General features: G+C 43.6%; 1 protein-coding gene across 1 annotated transcript in view; it reads left to right on the forward strand.

Moving 5' to 3' along the window:
• The first annotated feature begins 2,336 nt into the window (after nt 1-2,336).
• LOC131192681 (zinc finger protein 91-like) overlaps nt 2,337-22,526 on the forward strand; it is a 29,609-nt gene continuing 9,419 nt past the window's right edge. The window contains exons 1-3 of the mRNA XM_058172066.1: nt 2,337-3,121; nt 9,907-10,033; nt 11,016-13,166. Coding sequence (XP_058028049.1) covers nt 2,933-3,121; nt 9,907-10,033; nt 11,016-13,166 — 2,467 coding nt within the window. The 5' untranslated portion in view covers nt 2,337-2,932. The remainder of the gene's footprint in view (nt 3,122-9,906; nt 10,034-11,015; nt 13,167-22,526) is intronic.

Below are 22,526 nucleotides of genomic sequence, written 5' to 3' on the forward strand. Positions count from 1 at the left end.
ATTTTTTCTGCAGTTCTAATTATCCTCTGAAGTCTGTGTTTTTCTTGTTGGGTTGCAGAACCGAACCAGACAGTTATAGAGGTGCAAATGACAGACTCAATAATTCCTTTGTAGAATTGGATCAGCAGCTCCTTGGGCAGTTTGAGCTTACTGAGTTGGCGCAGAAAGAACATTCTTTGTTGTCCTTTTTAATGATGTTTTGATGTTAGCTGTCCATTTGAGATCTTGCGATATGATAGAACCCAGAAATTTGAAGGTTTCTACTGTTGATACTGTGTTGTCAAGTATTGTGAGAGGTGGAAGTATGGAAGGGTTTTTCCTAAAGTCTACCACCATTTCTACGGTTTTGAGTGTGTTCAGTTCCAGATTGTTTTGGTTGCACCACAAGGCTAGTCGTTCGACCTCTCGTCTATATGGATTCGTCATTGTCTCGAATGAGACCAATCACTGTTGTGTCATCTGCGAACTTCAGTAGCTTAACAGATGGATCATTGGAGATGCAGTCATTGGTATACAGAGAGAAGAGAAGTGGGAGAGCACACAGCCTTGGGGGCCCTGTGCTAATTGTACAGGTATTTGATGTGATCTTGCTTAGCTTCACCTGCTGCTTCCTGTTTGTTAGGAAGCTTGTGATCCACTTACAAGTCTGTTCCGGTACCTGTAGCTGGTTTAGCTTAGTTAGAAGAATGTCTGGAATGATGGTATTGAATGCTGAACTAAACTCTACAAAAGGACCCTTGCATAGGTCTTTGGAGACTCAAGATGTTGTAGGATGTAGTGCAGAGCCATATTAACAGCATCATCTGTTGATCTATTTGCTCGGTATGCAAATTGCAAGGGGTCTAACAGCGGATCCGTGATGGTTTTCAGGTAGGAAAGCACTAGCCTTTCAAAGGTTTTCATGACTACAGATGTTAGAGCAACTGGTCTGTAGTCATTCAGTTCCTTGATGGTGGGCTTCTTCGGCACTGGGATGATGGTAGAGCGTTTGAAGCAAGAAGGAACATAACACATCTCTAGTGATTTATTGAAAATATGGGTGAAGATGGAGGCCAATTGGTCAGCACAGACTTTTAAGCAAGAAGGAGTTATCTTGTCTGGGCCTGGAGCTTTTCCTGGCTTTTGTCTGTGAAATAGGTCCTGCACTTCCTTTTCTGTGATCACTAGGGGTTGTGAACCCAATGAAATGGGGTCAGTTGTAGGAGGCTTGGCTGTTGTTGGTGTGTCTGAGATGGGGGTTGTGGAGATAGGTGGCTGTAGTTTCCTTTCAAACCTGCAGTAAAACTCATTCAGGTCATCTGCCAGTTGTTGATTACCTTCAGCCTGGGAAGGAGGTTTGCCATAGCCGGTGATATTTTTAAGAGTTTTCCACATGTTTGCTGGTTCATTTGCTGAAAATTGATTCTTTAGCTTTTCAGAGTAGCTTCTTTTTGCTGCTCTTATCTCCCTTGTTAGTGCATTTCTGGCCTGATTGTACAGCATTTTATCACCTTTTCTGTAGGCTTCCTCTTTGGAATGTCGTAGCTGCTTAAGTTTAGGTGTAAACCAAGGTTTGTTATTACTGTGTATTCGCAAGTTCCTTGTAGGTACACATAGGTCTTCACAGAAGCTGACATATGATGTTACAGTATCTGTGAGTTCATCCAGGTCTGCAGAGGTATCTTTAAAATATTCCAATCAGTGCAGTCAAAACATGCCTGTAGCTTTAATTCTGATTCCTCCGTCCAGGTTTTCACTGATTTAATTATTGGTTTTATGGCTTTAAGTCTTTGCCTGTAAGCAGGTACAAGGTGAATCATGCAATGATCAGAGTGTCCTACAGCTGCACGTGGTAAAGACCGATAGGCATCTTTTAGTGTTGTGTAGCAGTGGTCTAAAGTATTCTTGCCTCTGGTGGGACAATTGACATGCTGAAAGTATTTTGGTAGTTCTTTCCTTAAGTTTGCCTTGTTTAGATCTCCCAAAACAATGGCCAGTGAATCAGGGTGTTTGGCTTCAGCCTCCATGATTTGGTCAGCTAGAGTAGATATTTAGGGAGCCAAATTAGCGGATTTGTACTTGTGTCCTTCCAAAAAGTATCTCATTTGGAGCAAGTCTCCCATTGGGTCTCATCCATCACTACTGACGGACAGAAGGGTTTTGTGGGCAGAAAATAAAATCCAGATCCTCTTTTGTCCTGTCCTCTTAATTGATCTTCTTTGCTTATATTTCAGGTTCTGAGGTCCTTCCAGGAATGGGAAGGAATTGGGTGGATCTCATAAATCTTTCTCCTGATCTGTCTTTTTGAGGGATCCCTGAGGATAAAAGTCAAGGTCAAGCTACCTCACTAGGTAAGGGCAGACTGTTCCACTGGGTTGGGGACTTTCTAGAACGATTCTAGTTCTCCTTATTTCTCTGTGTCTTCTCATGTCTTAGTCGCTGGACTTAGTAGAAGGTGACCCAATAAGAAAGATAGAACTCCTTCTTCAAGCTAAAAGATTTAAGGCTCACAAAGGAATTCCCTCCCTTCAGAGCAAGCCTATAATTTGCCTTTCACAGAAGACCGACTCTTGTAGGGACCACCTTGAGTTGCATTCTGGCTCTTCCTCCATCCTGAGAGATTTCTCTTTGTTTTTGGCCTTCCTTAAGAGATAATTTTGACTAAATTCCTACAAAGATCCCTGTTGGGCTATTTCCAACACTGACTTTGCAGGCATGTTTCCTGGGTTGCTAGAATATCACTACTTTCTCTGGTTTCAAACTGCAGAGAGGATGGGGGGAGAGAATTTACCATGATTGAGCAAATGCTTTGGTTGCCAAGAATATAAACTTCCAAAAGGTTAGGAGAACAATCTAACTGAGGTTTGTTCTTCAGCATGTGGTGGGTTTGGTCTTCTTTTATTCTTGGCTCCCAAGATGGAACCTATGAAAGGCAAGAGTGTAGAAGAGGCAGATGGAGGTTTCCTGGGCAGGACAGGAAGAAATCTTAAGTTGTGCCTTCAGGCTAGAAAAGATGGAAGTTGAATCCTTTGCTGTTTCCATCCTGTCTCTCTCCTTCCCAGTGGACAAAATGGAGTCACCGTTGTTCACTGAATCATCTCCTATTGGTGGAACTGAAAGAGCCACTGGATTCCTGACTCAGGTAAGAAGGAAGAGATTAACAATTTATATGGGAGAGCTGTAGGAGACCTCTGGTTTCCTTTGGGGACTCAGCCTGTGATACTGTTTAATTTAACTTTTTTATTAGTTTATCGAAGTTTAAAATACAAAGGAAAAAACATGAAAAATTAAGAAGAGAGGAAGGGGATATAGTGTAATGGGAGAAAAAAAAAGGCATCAACTTTCAACACTCTGGTACAGTCGAAGATAACAATCTTAAAACCATAAGATTTTGCTTTTACACAACATAATGTACAAATTATTTCTATAACAATAAGCCTGCCTACTTTACAAAAACAGAATAAAAGTTTCTTTTTTTTTCTCATTGCAAGCAAAATCCGGAAGCAATTTCCAGCCAGAGGTAAAATGAAATATAACCTCTTATTTGGATAAAAGAATCATTTTAACCATTTCAGCTTCTTGCTGTGGGGAATAATATACAATTCATTCTCATATTTTGAAATCTAGTCCATAATATTTTACCAATTTTAGAATATTGTTCAGCATTACTTAAAGAACCGGCAGACCTGTGTATACATACATATTCATTTAGAAATACAAAACTAACTTAAAGCTTTCTAACAGTAAATATATCATTTTTATCCATCCTAATTAATTAAACCATATTTAAATCACTCCATCCAGCTTATCTTCATAGAGTAGAGTCTTTTTCTTCTCGGGAGAGTCTATCTTGTCTCCTTTCCTAAAGAAGTTCTCCGCTTTATTTATATCCATAAAGTCCCAAAGTTGTTCTGTTAGACGTAAATTGGTCTGAAGCAAATCTTCCCTGATTAAATTTTCCCTCACTGAAATATCTATCATGTCTTCTTTTCTTGAAGAATTCTCAGCCATGTTAATGTCCATAACGGCAAAGTCCCAAACCTGACCTCTTGGAAATTGTGAATCTACTTGATACAACACCATCATCATAAGAAGAAGAGCTGAAGTCAGATTTATATTCCTTTTTAACAGTTTATTTATATATTTTCACATTACCTACATAAGTGCTTACTGAACAGCATATTGTCTGGATCAATTTTTTAAACAATAATACTTTTCCCACTTCTAATTTCTACCTCTGCTAGGCAACCATTTATTTATTTATTTATTTATTTCGATTTTTATACCGCCCTTCTCCCGAAGGACTCAGGGCGGTGTATAGCCAAGTAAAAATACAGTATATACAGATTAAAAGAAGTTAAAAGAAAACCTATTATATTGTGGCCGAGTCCCATGTTCAAAAATATTCTGTATCTTCTTTTTCTTTTCTTTTTTTAGTGTCAGTCTAACCATTTCTGCACGTTCTAAATTTTGTTTTAATTATATCATCCTTTGTAGGAGTTTCCACATTTTTCCAGTACTATGCAAGTACAATTTTTGCTGCTGTCAAGTCATGTAATATTAAATATAGGTTTCCTCTGTCATACTTTTCAGGTATTATGCCTGGCAAAAATATTTCTGGCTTAAAATCTATGTGTTGTTTTAACATCTTCTCCAACCTGTTCATTTTTTCTTTATCAACTTTTCATCTACTCCTAACATTATTTGTCAAATATTGTAGGCTCTTGATAGAAGCCATAATCCTTAATATCTTTCTCATATCTCGATTTTATTTGCATATGCGGCCACCATAAGTCCACACCTTGATTCTGTAACTCTTGTTTGCTTTAAGTTCTCTTTCAACATTTAAAATATCTTTATATGTTAAATTTTTTTTCCAGATTTATTATATTTGGGTGTAGAAATACTTCCATTGTTGAGAGCCAAACTGGAATTTTAATATAAATTTTTGCTTTCACCTTTTCCCATACTGAAAGTTGAGCATTTCTTTTATAGTGTCCTTGATGAGTTTTTTTATTTTATTTACATTTATATCCCGCCCTTCTCCGAAGACTCAGGGCGGCTTACATTGTGTAAGGAAAAGTCTCATTCTATTTGTATATTTATATACAAAGTCAACTTATTGCCCCCCCAACAATCTGGGTCCTCATTTTACCTACCTTATAAAGGATGGAAGGCTGAGTCAACCTTGAGCCTGGTGGGACTTGAACCTGCAGTAATTGCAAGCAGCTGTGTTTAATAACAGGCTTTTTACAGCCTGAGCCACACCGCGGAGAGTCCTGCGCAGCACAGTGGAGGTCTTCCCTCCCTGAATCCAGCGATGGCGCAGGACTCTCCTGCACTTTGCAGGACTCTCCTGTGCTGTCTAGCCAGCTGCTCATCTCAGTGCACAGGAGCGACAGTGGGAGGAGGAGTTGCTGTCCCTGCCACTTAGTGCCACCCCTCACTTAGTGGCCGCAGTACCGGTGTATCGCTCAGCCTCCTGCTTTGTTGTGGCAGCAAGCAAGGAGAAGCTACATCCTACACACACAGACACACGTGTTTCTCTTTGTCTCTTTTCACCCCACGAAAAAAATAAGCCCTGGTGCTTAGTTTGGCGACCAAAAAATTATAAGACCTGGTCCTATTTTCAGGGAGACATCATAGTAGATTAAAACCACAGCTTTTATCCTTATATTTCAGACAAAAGAATATTTCATGCTTCCCTATTTTGGCTGCCTCTAGCAATCCTCTTCCTGTTGTTTTATAATAAAGAAGTGTCAAAAGTAGTGTTCAAAACTTCAAAAACGGGTGGTAAGCTGTAACTAAAGAGAGCCTGTATAGCTTCTAAAGGTAATAGTCTCATAAATGTTTAAGAAATGAAGGACACAGCTTATTGTCTGTTTGAAAAATAAATGCCAAAATGGCTCTTTTGTCCAACAACATAGTTTCAACGCCGCCTCCCAGCTTCAGCTCACCAGTTATCTTGGAAGCTCAGCTTCTAAAACTACTTGCAGGCCGTTGCTGTTATCGGAGGATCTTGAGGGATGATTCTGGGACTTTCCTTCACCTTGGAAAGTCAAGCAGACAAAAGGAAGGCTCCTCCTCCTGTTGTTAAGTTGGAAAAACGACAGTCCAGAGAGAGGGGATTCTTTGGGTATGTCAGCTGCTGGCCATGTCATCCCCTCTTTTTCTCTTCCTATTTTTCCATGGTTTTTGTCCTTTGTATTTTATACTTCGAAAACAAAAATGTTAAATTGAAACGTTCATGAGTGTGAGCAAGGGTGACCCTTTAAAGAATCATAAAGACCATTTGATTACGATGTCAGAGGAAATCCCACAGAACCTCTTGCAAACATGACGAAATATTGGGGCCACTGGTAGATGGTTTGTCTAAGGCACGCTATGCCACTTGATGAAGGCAGGTTGATGATATTGAAGATCTGCAGAGTCAGTCAAGGTGATAAAAGGTAAAGGTAAAGGTTCCCCTCGCACATACGTGCTAGTCGTTGCCGACTCTAGGGGGCGGTGCTCATCTCCATTTCAAAGCCGAAGAGCCAGCGCTGTCCGAAGACGTCTCCGTGGTCATGTGGCCAGCATGACTCAACGCCAAAGGCGCACGGAACGCTGTTACCTTCCCACCAAGGTGGTCCCTATTTTTTCTACTTGCATTTTTACGTGCTTTCGAAACTGCTAGGTTGGCAGGAGCTGGGACAAGCAACGGGAGCTCACCCCGTTACACGGCAGCACTAGGGATTCGAACCGCCGAGCTGCCGACCTTTCGATCGACAAGCTCAACGTCCTAGCCCCTGAGCCATAATGCACTAATTGAATGTCAGCAGTAGGCTATGGATTCTGCCGTTTTTATGATATAATGTGTTGGGTCTACCTAGGGAAATGTCAAGTGAAGAATTTTTACTTTGGCTTTTAGTCCCAAAGGTGCTTTTCTCAAGAGGCAACGGGACTTCCTGGTTGTTGAAGAAGCTTCTTGGATGAGAAGCAAAATGTCTTCAAAGAAAAACCAGAAAGTCCAGTTGCCTTTTGAAAAAAGCACCTGTGGGACAACTTCGGCCCTCAAATTCTGATTTCTCCATTTTTAATCATATATATTTTCTTTTAACTTTCATGGTATTTTATTCTTTATCCTGAAAGATTTAAACTTGTTCAGGGTTGCCTTTCTTCCATTTCCTCTTTTTTGTTTTACAGCAGTCCTTCTTCTCCCTCTCTTCTCTTTCCTCTCCCTCTCTTCTTTTATCTTCCTACTTTCTTCTTTCCTCCTCTCCTATTCCTTCTCTACTTCCCCTTCCTTTCTCCCCCTCCTCCTTTCTTCCTCCCTATCTAACCTTCTCTCCTATTCTTATTTCCCCTCCCTTTCTTCCTCTCTTCCCTTTCTTCTATTTCTCTCTCTCCTTCCTCTCTTCTCCCTTCCTTCCATCTCCCTACTCCTTCCATTCTCTCTATATTACTGTATTCATTTTCAGTTCAGTATTTTCCACTATGGTGTCCAAGAAACCCCGATTTCTCCTCCATTGATTGAATATATTTCCCATCACATTTTTTAATTATTAACAATGTATGTCAACAATTAATTTTAATTATTAACAATGTATGTCAACTTATTCCATTTTTACCTTAACCTTTTAACTAAATTAACCTTCCACATCTTATTTTCTTCAGTTCCTAATTTCTTATTCCGACATCAATGAATTGTTTTTCTCTTTTACTAGCATTTCAATTTTATATCTCAATTTCAATTATTTTCACATATAAACCAATCTATCTTTCACATTGCGTCTGCTGATCTATTTTACATTAGACAATATACTTCTTTTTTGCTTCTTACATACATTTCATTTCATCCTTACTTACATCAAAAGAAAATGGTTTAAAGGGGAAGAAATAATGGATAGTAGAAAGGGAATTAAAGCATTAATATGAGGATTTAAGGGAATGGTACTAGTACTGGAACTTGTATGTAAGAAGTACCGTATTTTTCAGTGTATAAGACGCACCTTAATTTTTGGGGAGGAAAACAAGAAAAAAAGAATTCTGCCTCTGCCTACCAGCATCAGTATCAGCAGCATCCTCACTCGGATTTTGATAACGAGCAGCACAGATCTTTTTATCCATTTAAAACAAGCCCTATCACTATACATGCATTTAACTGGAATGAGTGGGGCAGGGGATGATTTTCATGGGGGCAGAAGAGGGACTTGGCACCGAAGGTGTCAGGCCTGGAAACCATACTAGACTTTAGGGTTCCAAACGCTGCCACATTTTTTCCCTGAGGGGAAGAAGGAGGGTTGAGGGGTATGGTAACATTCTTCAAGCGGTCAAGGTCGGATGGTGTTCACATCTGCAGGAAGAGTGGCGAGAAGATATTCGAATGAACTGGGAGAACGTGGGACCATGTGACCAGCAAAGGGGTCAGGGGGGTGGGACTCTTGGGGTTTGTATAACTGGGAAAAGAATCTGGAAGTTCAGTTTTGGAATTTCACTCATCGTGTGCCAGTTTCCTCATGCTAGTAAAGAACTCTGAAAAACAATGGCTTCTGAGTTTTTTTTATGCAGAAAAGGTTTTTCTGGAACCTTGCTCGCGAGATGCCCCCGTCTTCCTACCTATAGCTCTGGGGGGAGGGTTGGAGCACAGCCTGAGGAACAAACCTCTTCAGGACGGTGGGGGGGGGATCTGCCCAAAAGCTTTGACGAACAAGACGGGCCACACCGTTTGTGGCTGGTCACCACTCTGGCTGCCCAGTGGGCAGCTCAGGCCAGACAATGATCCCGATGACTTCACTCCCCAGCAACGTGAGGAGCCACTGCTGCCGCCACCGCCTAAGCCCTCTCTACGCCCAGGAGCTGAGTCGGGATTGGGAGCCTCTATAGTGAAACGTCCCTCCTTTCCAGCCACCCCTGCCCGTTGGCTCGATTCCCCAATGCAATTCTCAGAGCCGCATTTCAGATGTTGTGCAGTGGGGAACCGGGAACCGTTTTGGATTTGGGGAGGGGATTGCGGGTCTGCCGCCTGAAAATGCTTTCCTTCCTGTTGCACATTGCAGAGCCGTGCACCCTCGTCCTCTTCAGCAGACTCACCTCTTTCCTCCTGGCCAGATCTGTCGTCTAAAACTCGATGCACTTTTTTTGCTTCTGCACACCCCACTTTTGGAATCAGGAAGGGGATTGTGGATCTGCTGCCCCAAAACGCTTTACTTTGGAATCAGGATTTCCCAATTCCAAAGGAAAGCATTTTCAGGTGGCAGACCGTGATCCCCTCCCGGAATCCAAAACAGTTCCTGGTTCCCTGCTGCACATTGCATGGGATCTGGCCAATGCCTGAAATGCAGCTCTGAGAATTGCATTGGGGAATCGGGCCAACGGGCAGGGGTGGCTGGAAAGGAGGGACGTTTCACTTTAGGGGTTCCCACTCCCTGCTTGGCTTCTGGATGTAGAAAGGGCTTAGGCGGTGGCGGCAGCAGTGGCTCCTCACGTTGCTGGGGAGTGAAGTCATCGCGACCATTCTCTGGCCTGATCTACCCGCTGGGTGGCCAGAGGGGTGACCAGCCACAAACCATAGGGCGCGCCTTGTTCGCCAAAGCTGCCGGGCAAATCCCCCTCCCAAACTGTACCGAAGAGGTTTGTTCCTCTTCGGGACAGGCTGTACCCCAACCCAGATCCCTGCCACCTGGAACTGCCCGAGAATGTCCAAAGGGTGGGCGCTGGTGGGTGGGCGGGGCTACATTTGGCATATAAGACACACCCAGATTTTCACCCTCTTTTTTGGGGTAAAAAGGTATGCCTTATACACCGAAAAATACGGTAAATTAGAAGAAATATACAGATTACTGTAAAATGGAATAATTAATTGAAATTAAAGTATAAAATTGAAATGTTAGTAAGAGATCTTGCAAATTCTATTGAGTCTTCTCACAAGGATTCTTCCTTCTTTAGGGTCCTGTATCCTTTGGGGAGGTGGCTATCCATTTCAACAGTGAAGAGTGGTTGCTGCTTGATCCCAGCCAGAGAGCCCTGTATAAAGAAGTCATGTTGGAAACATCTAGGATCGTGGCCTCTTTAGGTAAGCGTTAATATGTAACTTGTTAAACATGATTTCATTTCTTCTGTTTTCTTCTTACATTAATTCCAGTCCCCCTTCATGGTCTTCCAAGTAGCACAGTTTCAGTTTCATTTAGAAGAAAGAGATCAGATTGGTGACCAGCAAAGGTTAACATTCAGTCTCGTGGTCATCCTTGGGCCCTGGGTCATTACTGCAAGTTGGATGCATCATAGTTGTTGTTGTTGTTGTTATTATTATTATTATTATTATTATTATTATTATTATTATTATTATTATTATTTATTTATTTGATTTTTATACCGCCCTTCTCCCGAAGGACTCAGGGCGGTGTACAGGCAACAATAAAATACAGACTCTACAATATACAATTTAAAATGCAAGTTAAAAAACTTATTATAATTAGCCTAGAACTTTAAAAATTTATAAAAACCAAAACCCAATTTAAAATTAATAAAAAATTTAAAATCGATGAAATTTATGTAATTTAAAATTTAAAATTTAAGCCAGCCCCGCGCGAATGAAAAGATGTGTCTTCAGTTCACGACGAAATGTCCGAAGGTCAGGTATTTGGCGTAAGCCCGGGGGAAGTTCGTTCCAAAGTGTGGGAGCCCCCACAGAGAAGGACCTTCCCCTGGGGGCCGCCAGCCGACATTGCTTGGTGGACGGCACCCTGAGAAGTCCCTCTCTGTGAGAGCGTACGGGTCAGTGGGAGGCATATGGTAACAGCAGGCGGTCCCGTAAGTTGAGACAATTTGTGTGCCACGTCCTGATGTCAAGATTTGTTTTTGCTTTAACTTTTTAACTGCCAGGAATGAGGGTTAGATGAGCAGCCATGCTAGTCTTTTAAGTTATTAACTAATATTCATCCTGCCATTTCCCTCGTTCCTTTCTCTTCAGATGCCTAGTAGTAGATAAATCTATGCATAGGGACACCAAAATGGATGTTGTATATTATTCTAATTTATTTTTCTTCCCCCACAAGCATTTGATGCGCAGAAGAAGGAAAACGACCAAGAGCCAAATTTAGTGTCATTGCAAATAATCACAACTGAAATTCCTGAAGAAACATCTACAAATAAGCACGGAAGGAAAAAACATGAAAAGAAGCACAATTTGAGAGAAAAATCTATTCTTGAATCGGTGGAAATAGATCGTTTCCTGATCAAACGTGATTCCAAAGAAAATACGGGGAAATGTCAAAGTAGAAACAGATTCAAAGCAAATCCCAATGTTAGTAACCCCTGCAAATCAGGAAGAAGCTCCAGCAATAATGATCTTACTTCACATAAAAAGAACCAGGCAAGGGAGAAGCTCTACAACGGTGTGGACTGTGGAAAAAGCATTGGGAAAAGAGGTAATTTAACTTCTCATAAAAAGATCCATAAATGTGTGGATTGTGGAAAAAGTTTCAGTAGGAAGGGTTCCCTTACTTCCCATAAAAGGATACATACTGGAGAAAAACCCTTTAAATGCATAGAATGTGGGAAGAGCTTCAGAATTAGTAGTGACCTGATATGCCATAAAAGGATCCATTCAGGAGAAACACCTTATAAATGTGTGGATTGTGGGAAAAGGTTCAGTAGGAAGTATTCCCTTACTTCCCATAAAAGGATACATACCAGAGAAAAACCCTTTAAATGTATAGAATGTGGGAAGAGCTTCAAAAGTAGTATTTACCTGATGTGCCATAGAAGGGTTCATTCAAAAGAAAAACCTTATAAATGTGTGGATTGTGGGAAAAGATTCAGCATGCAGTGTTCCCTTACGTTCCATAAAAGGATACATACAGGAGAAAAACCCTATAAATGCATGGAGTGTGGAAAGAGCTTCAGGGGAAGCAGTGCTCTCAATTGTCATAAACGGGTCCACACAGGAGAAAAACCCTATAAATGCCTAGACTGTGGGAAGAGCTTCAGGCAAAGTGGTAGCCTTGCTTCCCATAAACGGATCCACACGGGAGAAAAACCCTATAAATGCATGGAGTGTGGAAGGAGCTTCAGTGTAAAGAGTGCTCTTACTTCTCATAAACGGGTCCACACGGGAGAAAAACCCTTTAAATGCAAACAGTGTGGGAAGAGCTTCAGCAGTAGTAGTTCCCTGATATGCCACAAAAGGATCCATACAGGGAGAAAACCGTACAAATGTGTGGATTGTGGACAAAGCTTCAGTGTGAAGGGTTCCCTTACTTCCCATAAAAAGGTACATACTGGAGAAAAACCCTTTAAATGCATAGAATGTGGGAAGAGCTTCAGAAGTAGTAATTACCTGATGTGCCACAGAAGGATCCATTCGGGGGAAAAACCTTATAAATGTATGGATTGTGGGAAAAGGTGCAGTACAAAGTGTTCCCTTACATCCCATAAAATGATTCATACAGAAGAAAGACCCTTTAAATGCATGGAGTGTGGGAAGAGCTTCAAGGGAAGCAGTTCTCTTAATATTCATACACTGATCCACACAGGAGAAAAACCCTATAAATGCCTAGACTGTGGGAAGAGCTTCAGCCAAATCGGTAGCCTTGCTTCCCATAAACGGGTCCACACAGGAGAAAAACCTTATAAATGCGTGGAGTGTGGAAAGAGCTTCAGTGTAAAGAGTTCTCTTACTTCTCATGAACGGGTCCACACAGGAGAAAAACCCTATAAATGCCTAGACTGTGGGAAGGGCTTCAGCCGAAGCAGTAGCCTTGCTTCCCATAAACGCATCCACACAGGAGAAAAACCCTATAAATGCACGGAGTGTGGAAAGAGCTTCAGTGTAAAGAGTGCTCTTACTTCTCATAAACGGGTCCACACGGGAGAGAAACCCTATACATGCATGGAGTGTGGTAAGAGCTTCACTATCAAGACTTCTCTTACTTCTCACAAGAGGATCCATACAGGAGAGAAACCCTATAAATGTATGGAGTGTGGGAAGAGCTTCAGCCGAAGCAGTCAACTTAGTTTGCATAACAGGATTCATACAGGGGAAAAACCTTATAAATGCACAGACTGTGGAAAGACCTTCGCTGCCAGTAGGTCTCTGACTTCCCATAAAAGGACCCACACAGGACAGAAACCCTATAAATGCATGGAATGTGGGAAGAGCTTCAGATTTAACAGTAATCTTGGTTTACATAAGAGGATCCACAACGGAGGGAAATAGAAATGTATGGAATGCGGAAGGAGCTTTTGTGAAAGAGAACGCTTCTCAGGAAAGAATCCAGAGTAGGCAGTTATGATGTTATTTCACATTCAGGAGTCTGACAGCCCACGGATAAAAACTGTTCTTCAGCCTTTTTGTGCGGCTGGCTATGTTTCTATATCTTCTTCCCAATGGTAGGGTAAAGTAGTGGTGACCAAGGTGAGAGTCGTCCCTGAGAATTTTCCTCACTCTTCTAAGGCAGCAAGCCGTAGCGATCTCATCAAGTGGTGTCAGGGGACAGCCCACGATGTTTGTGCTGTGCTCACCACCCTCTAATAATTTTCTATTTGCGGTTGTCAAGCCAGCATGCCATGCTGTGATGCAATAAGTGAGGATGCTTTCTATTGTGAACCGGTAAAAGGAGGTCATTAGTTGTTGTTCCACCCTGTTTTTACATAAGACCCTAAGGAAATTGGGCCTTCCTGGCCATCTAGATCATGTTCTTTTTCCAAGTGAGGTCTTCACTGAGATGGACTCCCAGGAATTTAAAGGAAGAGACTCTACACAGCCCCCCTCAATGTAAAGTGGGGCAGGTTCCTCACTCTTCCTCCAGAAGTCCAACGCCCTCTTCATTGTCTTGCTGATGTTCAGGTGCAGGTTGTTTTTTAACCACCATGCGGATAGCTTTTGAACCTCCCCCCTGTATGCTGTTTCGTCTCCACCTGTAGTACGACCCAGTACGATGGTGTCATCTGCAAACTTAATGATCACAGTGGATGGGTCAGACGATACACAATTGTGTGTACAGTGAATACAGGTAGCGACTGAGCACACAGCCCTGTGAGGAGCCAGTGCTAAGTTTCAGGGAGGTGGATATGACAGGCCCAACCCTCACTGTTTGTGGCCAGTCCCTCAGAAAGTCTTTGATCCAATCACAGATGGAAGAGGGAAAATCCAAGTCAGTCAGCTTTTGGATAAGGATGCTCGGAAGAATGGTATTGAAGGCCAAGCAATAGTCTATGAAAAGCATCCTGACATAGTTCCTGGGTTTCTTCAAATGGCTCGCTACAGAATGTAAATCAGTAGCTATGGTGTTGGCTGTCGACCTATCCCCCCTGCAGGTAAACTGATGTTTGTCAAAGTCCAGTGGAGGCATGTCTTAAGGTGTTGGAGAACCAATCTCTTGAAGCATTTCATCACTACAGACATTAGTGCAATAGGTCTGTAGTCATTTAGGCAGTTAGTTGCAGTTTTCTTCAGGACTGGGACAATAGTGGCTGCTTTCAAGCATGATGGAGCAAAGGCCATTTGCAGGGAGATATTAAAGATCCTTGTCAGGACCCCAGCTAATTGATCAGCACAATTCTTTACCACTATCCCCAGCACTCCATCTGGGCTTGCAGCTTTGCAAGGATTCACAGCCTTCAATACAGCTCTCACTTGGTGTTTGTAGAGAGGGAGTGGCTGGGAATCAGAAGGCCAGCAGGCAGTGGCTACGGGATCTGGTCTTTTCACCTCGTAGCAGGTGAAGGTGTTCAACTCCTCCACCAATGAGGCATCTGTTGACCGTGCTCCTCGTGTTGCCCTTATATTTAGTTAGATGCTTCAGTCCCTGCCGCACGTGTTTTGGATTGTTATCTGCCAGATACATACAATACAATATAAAAATACAATAATCTTGAAATACGTTAGGCAAGAAAAAAGAGCAAGAATAAGACTAAAAATGCTGCAAGAATCTAAAAACAATGGGGGCTTTGGGTTGCTGGATTGGGAGCTTCATTACCAGGCTTCCGTACTAACTTGGGTGAAAGAATGGATAAATCTAAGACACAGAAGACTACGACTGTTGGAGGGACATGATCTTTAATTAGGATGGCATGTCTTTTTGTGGTAGGAAAAGAATAAAATGCATAGATATTTTCAAAAACACTGTGATGACCTTAGGCGTTGCACAAAGGCAACAGAGCCAGAGAATAAGTACGAGTCCCTTTATTAACTCCAATTTGTCCCACCCAACGTACCTTTTAATCTCCAGTCTGGGGAAAAACTCACCCACAAACCTGTAACAGCCTTTGGCTGAAAATACTCCAGTCCAAGCGTTATAAACAGTTATAAACGTCCAAATATAAATCCAACAAGACAAGATAAAGTAATTAATCCGGCAGGGCAATCAAGATAAGGAGTTCCAGAAGTAAAGTTGCATGACAGTAAATCAAATCAGTTGGGAGGATGGCAGGAACTCCAATAAAGCAGTTAACACAACAAACGCAGTGTTTTTTCCTGACAATCGCCCCTTCCATTTGCCTCTCCTTTAAACTCCATCCCCAGGTGTGCCTTGTGAAGGGAATTGGGGCCCTTTCCTCCCGCCTAAGCCATGCAACCCAAACAACTTTCTTTGTTCTTCCCGGCATGCCCTAGGATGAGGAGGCAGTGGGCCTTGGTCTTCATCTGAACCCCCTCTCCCTTGTTCTACCTCTCCCCTGCTGTGCCCAGCCTGACTTTGCCCTTCCCCAGTTTCCTCCACAGGCAACTCTCTCGCAGATCCACTCTCTCGCTCTGAGAGAGATTGGACAGATCCACTCTCTCGCTCTGTCAGCTGTTCATCTTCCCCCTCGGATTCAGACTCTTGACAGGGGGCATAATGATCTTCGGACCTTTAAGCACGAGCTCAAGACCTTATTTTTTCACCAAGCGGGGCTGGCCTGATTGATGTTAATACTGTGGGTTTTTAGTGGGCTTTTAACAGGGGTTTTATTCTATTTTGTAATTTTCTTACTTAATATTTTTTAACATACAGCGATTGAATTAGATTTTTAAACCGGATATTGTATTTTAAAAATTTTTGGATTATTGGTGTTTTATTTGCTGTACACCGCCCTGAGTCTTCGGAGAAGGGCGGTGTAAAAATTTGAAAAATAAATAAATAAATAACAGACACTATGTAAGAAACACTCTACTCTTAGTATGGGCAAAGGTTAAAGCAAAAAACTATGAAAATACCAGTTTCGCTTTCCAGAATGGAAGCACTAATACAACCAAATGTAAACACAGAAAAAATTCTAAAATATAAAGTCATTCTGAATGAGGGAGGGGAACTAAAAACAAAACGGGAACTACAAAGCCGAAGTGTGGGCCTTGCATGGTGGCCACACCTGCAAACACAATCAAGATATGAGAAAAATAGCAAAGACACATGGTTTCTATAAAGAGCCAACAACATGACCAGATATTATTAGTGATGGATGAAAAAGTAAAAAAGAAAATATATAGCTTTCTATTCTGGAGAAACCTCTCCATTTGGCATGGTGAATTGATTGGACCATGTGACGGACATGTGAGTGCAGGGGAAGAAACTTTGACTTTCTTTTGGCTGGGGAAAACCTAGGGGGACTTTCAGATTCAGGTTTTCCCAGATGTGCCAGGATGACATCTCTAATAAAATGGAACTTTGAGGAAAATGCCTGTCTTGGAGTTTTACTTCTGTTGGGGTGTTACATGGAATTCTGACAAATGTATATATATATATATGTTTTCTGAGGTTTTCGCGGGTGTTTGTATGTAGGTCTTTGGTTATTCGGGTTTTCTCCCGCGTAAAATTGGAAGTGTCTTGGCGACGTTTCGACGAAGTCTCATTCGTCATCTTCAGGCTTCAGCTTCGTGCTTCTGGGAGCAATGTGTGATTGCAGCTGTTTCTTCCTTTTTAACTGCTAGTGGGGGTTTGAACTGATTGGGTGGGAGCTTGGCTGTGCTCTGATTGGATGTGGGTTTTTTTGTGCTCTGATTGGATGGGGGTGTGTCCTGTTTGGGTGGGGGCTTGGTTGTGCTCAAATTAGTCTGAGTTGCAGGGGGATCTGAGCTGGTGAGCTGCACTGCTGCTGTTTGGCTTCGTGTTCGTGGTCGTGCTACATCTTCGTAGTGGGTGTCAGTCTGCTGCATGTATGGATTGGAGGGGTTTGAAATGGCTAATGTTGCAGCTGCGGTCTGGCTTCTGGTCCTTGGTCGTGCTTCCTGATCAGTGTGGGTTTGGGTGTGCTTTCTGGGTGGATGTGTGGTGACATCCTGTGTGGACCTCGTGAGTGTGGGTCTGGTGTCATTCCTCGTATTAGGGACACGTTTGTCAATAAGGGCAGGTTTCCAAATGGCTGGTAGGCGGGAGGTATCATCTCGTTTGTTCATGCTGTGTGGGCGTTTTTCTATCTCGATGGCTTCTCTGATTATTCTGTTGTTAAAGTGTTCAGTTTTGGCGATTGTTCTGGTCTTTTTAAAGTCAATATCGTGTCCTGTGACTTTAAAGTGTTGGACCAGGGAAGAAGTTGGTTCCTCTTTTTTGAATGAGTTCTTGTGTTCTTCAATGCGTGCACTTATTCTTCTGTTGGTTTGTCCAATGTATGTGGTGGGGCAGGCGGTGCATGGGATTTCATATACTCCTTGATTTTCTAACTCAATTTTGTCTTTGGGGTTTCTTAGGATGGTGGATATTTTTTGGTTTGTGCAGAATGCTGTCTTGATGTTATGTTTGTGGAGGATCTTGCTGATTCTGTCTGTGGTGCCTTTTATATATGGGAGGAGGGCTGTGCCATTTTCTTGCTCTCTGTCTTGGGTTTTAGTGGGGGGTTCTTTTTGGATTAGTTTGGTAATCTTATTTCTCTGGAATCCATTGGATGTTAGTACGTTTGTGAGAGTGTGTAGTTCGGTTTTTAGGTGTTGTTCGTCAGCTAAGCATTTTGTTCTAGAGATGAGTGTCTTGGCTACGGAGTTGATCTGTGCTGGGTGGTGGTGTGAGAGTGCATGCAGATAGCGGTTTGTGTGTGTTTTCTTCTGGTAGATGGTGTGTCCTAGGGAGCCATTGGGTTTCTTGTAGACTAAGACATCTAGGAAGGGAAGTTGGTTGTAACACTTTAAAGTCACAGGACACGATATTGACTTTAAAAAGACCAGAACTATCGCCAAAACTGAACACTTTAACAACAGAATAATCAGAGAAGCCATCGAGATAGAAAAACGCCCACACAGCATGAACAAACGAGATGATACCTCCCGCCTACCAGCCATTTGGAAACCTGCCCTTATTGACAAACGTGTCCCTAATACGAGGAATGACACCAGACCCACACTCACGAGGTCCACACAGGATGTCACCACCACACATCCACCCAGAAAGCAGACCCAAACCCACACTGATCAGGAAGCACGACCAAGGACCAGAAGCCAGACCGCAGCTGCAACATTAGCCATTTCAAACCCCTCCAATCCATACATGCAGCAGACTGACACCCACTACGAAGATGTAGCACGACCACGAACACGAAGCCAAACAGCAGCAGTGCAGCTCACCAGCTCAGATCCCCCTGCAACTCAGACTAATTTGAGCACAACCAAGCCCCCACCCAAACAGGACACACCCCCATCCAATCAGAGCACAAAAAAACCCACATCCAATCAGAGCACAGCCAAGCTCCCACCCAATCAGTTCAAACCCCCACTAGCAGTTAAAAAGGAAGAAACAGCTGCAATCACACATTGCTCCCAGAAGCACGAAGCTGAAGCCTGAAGATGACGAATGAGACTTCGTCGAAACGTCGCCAAGACACTTCCAATTTTACGCGGGAGAAAACCCGAATAACCAAAGACCTACATATAAACACCCGCGAAAACCTCAGAAAACATATATATATATAAAACTTATTTTCCTTATTAACATGACCCACATCAGGGCTATATACAGGATGGGAGAGAGATCCCTTTAGGGACTGAAGTGTCCTTAATTTGTTTAAAAGGTTTTGCTGTGATATGAAACCATCTAAAGGAGGGTTGTTGAACTCAAGGGCCCGCAATGTGGTCTGATCCGTCCCGCGTAGATGTCCTGCAAATGGTAAGGCGCTGACCTGCATTGCTTCGCCCTGGCCCATCACATCCTGGCAGACGCGCATGTGCATAGGCGGCAAGCAGACACGCGCAGAGGGCCCAGCCCACGCCATTCTGGCAAGTGCGCATAAGCGGAGGAGGAGGAGGACATATGCCGGGATGGGGCAGGCTGGCAGCATGTGCATCGGCCAGCTGGTCTTCCGGGTTCCAGTGCTGCCGTATACACAAAGACCAGCTGGTCGGCGTGCAGGCACACCCTGGAAACTGGAAGAGCAGCTGGCAACAGCACACATGCCCAGAGACAGGGCTCTGTATGCCACCTCTGGCACACATGCCATAGTTTGCCATCACTGGTATAGGGTGTCTAAAAAACATATTTCCTTATTGTTAACCATCTTTCTCAATTTGAAAGGTTAAGCAATTGAAATTTTCCTAGTTGTGTACATTTTACACCTGGAGATAATCCATGAGACATTGAAAGTACTTCAGCCAACTTTCCCTTCTTCCTTTGCACCAGAAGACTCAAAGGGGAACCAGAATTTTTTTTTTTTGTTTACATTTATACCCCGCCCTTCTCCGAAGACTCAGGGCGGCTTACAGTGTGTAAGGCAATAGTCTCATTCTATTTGTATATTTACAAGGTCAACTTATTGCCCCCCCCCCCACAATCTGGGTCCTCATTTTACCTACCTTATAAAGGATGGAAGGCTGAGTCAACCTTGGGCCGGGCTTGAACCTGCAGTAATTGCAGGCTTTGTGTTCTTAATAACAGGCTTTACCAGCCTGCGCTATTCACCGCTTAAGCCTTTTGCCTCTTTTTACAACTTGGAAGGTATTTTTGGCCTTCAATGATTTGCACTTTCAGTCATATTGGGGAGATCCAGGCAGCTTCTACATTTATCTTCCCATTTAATATCATTAAATAATGTATCGTTGAATAAGTTCAATATATTCCTTATTCTCCAGCCACCGATTCCACTCTTTCCCTTTGCAAATGAAGTCCTGAACGAATTAATCTGAAGGGTCTTTGGGGGTGAGTGGAGGCCGAGGGCTTGAAAAGGAGATCCAGTGTGGGGATCTGGGGATCGTCCGATTCATTTGCCCCAGTGACAGGGTGATTCAAAGGGTCCTCTGGGGGTCTCCCATCAGAGAAGCTGGAAAGGGGCCCCTGAGGGAGAGGGGAGGAGGCCCAATTCGGTGTCTGACCCAGAGAAAGGAGTCTAGTCCCTCCCTGAGGACCCCAAAGACCCCAGATGGTGGCTCTTGCCTTAGAGCGGTGTCTCTCTGCTCTTCCTGCCAGAATAGGCTCCTCCCACCCCTCTAGGACTCAAGGACTCACTGGAGAAGAGCCTAATGCTGGGAACGATGGAGGGCAAAAGAAGAAGGGGACGACAGAGAATGAGGTGACTGGATGGAGTCATTGAGGTAGTCTGTATGAGTTCAATGGATTCTAGGGGATAGAAGACAGGAAAGCTTATAGGAACATTGTCCATGGGGGTTGTGATGGGTCGGACACGACTTAGCGGCTAAGAACAACTCCTCTGGAAACCCCTTTTCCAGGTTCTCCCTCTGAGGGAGTAGCACTGGGAGGGGAGGGGCCATGCAAGCTCCACCTCACTCGTGTCTCACCTGGGGGGGGGGGTCCCAATCAACTCTCTCCCAGCAGTATCAATGGTCCCTCCTACTCCCCCATCGTTACCATGAGTCCTCCTTCCCCACTTCGCTTCCAGGGCTCTCTGCGGACATCCACACCAGCAGCAGCAAAGTGCAGAGCCCATGGAAGCTTCCCACAAGAGAGGAGAGAAGTGGAATTGGGAGAGGGGGCTTGACGGATACTTCGAACTTGGCTTGCCAGGAATCAGTTTGCGCCAATGGGAATCCTGCTTTCTGTTGAGTCATCGGTCTCTGGGCAGTATCACTGTTGATTTCTCCCTGCCGAGAAAGCCTTTGGAGCAGAAACAAAGGGGGAAGGGTTATGCAGGTTCTGTGCAGCACAACTGGAGGGGACCTTTCTGTGTTCAACTGGAGGGAGGGTGTCCCAAAGAGGGCACAGGTGGGCCCCCGAGTGAAGCAATGTCTAGGGGAGGCAATGATTGCTGAGATGGGGAAATCCCAGGCCACTAGCCGATGAGGCCCCAAATCTAGAGGTCTCCTCCAGCCACAGCTCACTTGTTTTTCACACGACCCCCCGCCATGACACGTGACTCTAGCCTTCCAGTGCACGATCAACTCTTGCTTTCCAGAGGACTCTCTGTGTGACTCTCCCCCTTCTACTTCATGGGGAGCCTGTTTCCCTGACCTCCCGGGAAGTTTGACATCTATGAAGCATCAGGTGATGAGGATCTTTTTAACATTTATCTCTGTCTTCCAGGGTAGTGGCTGTCATTTTCCCCTCCACGCTTTTCTCACCATCCTTAGTTCCATAATGATCAATTACATGAATACTGAAGCTCGGTGATCAAGGTCAGAGTCTGCATTCCCATTTCTTGGGAGAAATCTCCATGTATCTCCTGGGATTTATTTACACAAAGGTGAAAAATCTGGATGAAATGTATCACTGCAGGCAGCCTTTTGTGGGTTGTTTGGAGGATGGAAACAGGGATTGTCCCTCCTGGCTCCATCATCTGCTCCGAAAGATGAAGGAGGAGAAAACTCAGAGGATGTGGCCCAGGAAACTCTGGTGACAGTTTTATGAGGATGTAGTCTACAATACAATTGAGGCACGGTGGTGCAGTGGCTAGAATGCAATACTTTAGGGTATTTCTGCTGATCACCGGCTGCCAGCAGTTTGGCAGTTCAGGTCTCACCAGCTCAAGGTTGACTCAGCCTTCCATCCTTCCGAGGTGGGTGAAATGAGGACCCAGATTGTTGGGGACAATATGCTGACTCTGTAAACTGCTTAGAGAGAGCTGTAAAGCACTGTGAAGCGGTATATAAGTCTGATATAAGCAATAAGCAATATAGGGATACATTAGCAGGCATATGCATAGAGAGCATCTGCACCCAAGACAAATTCCTTGTGTGTCCAATCACACTTGGCCAATAAAAAATTCTATTCTATTCTATTCTATTCTATTCTATCGTTCAAAATCTCAAAAGTAGCAGAATGTAATATGTTCTGACTTTTTTTTCGGGGGGGGTGAGCCTCAACCCGCCCCCCTGGTCTATCAGTCTCCACTTGTTCCAGAAAGGCTCATTAGCTTGCTAAAATGAGTCTATGGAAATTCTCAGTCCTCCAGATCATAGTTGTCCCAAGGTGCTGTTTCAAAAGGCAACTGGACTTTCTGTTTTTCTTTTGAGGATGCTTCGCTTCTCATCCAAGCAGCTTCTTCATCTCAAGGAAAAGATGAGGGTTTACAGCACGGTCCTTTCAGCACTTCCAAGAAGGCTCCACACTCATTTGCACTACTCGGGTGACCCTGAGGAAGAGCCAGATAGACCTCCAAGTGGCCTCAAGGACTCGCTAAAACATTGCAAATGTCCCAGCAGTCTGCAAGGAGTATCA

Source organism: Ahaetulla prasina, chromosome 2, assembly GCF_028640845.1.
Source record: "Ahaetulla prasina isolate Xishuangbanna chromosome 2, ASM2864084v1, whole genome shotgun sequence".
Classification (NCBI taxonomy): domain Eukaryota; kingdom Metazoa; phylum Chordata; class Lepidosauria; order Squamata; family Colubridae; genus Ahaetulla; species Ahaetulla prasina.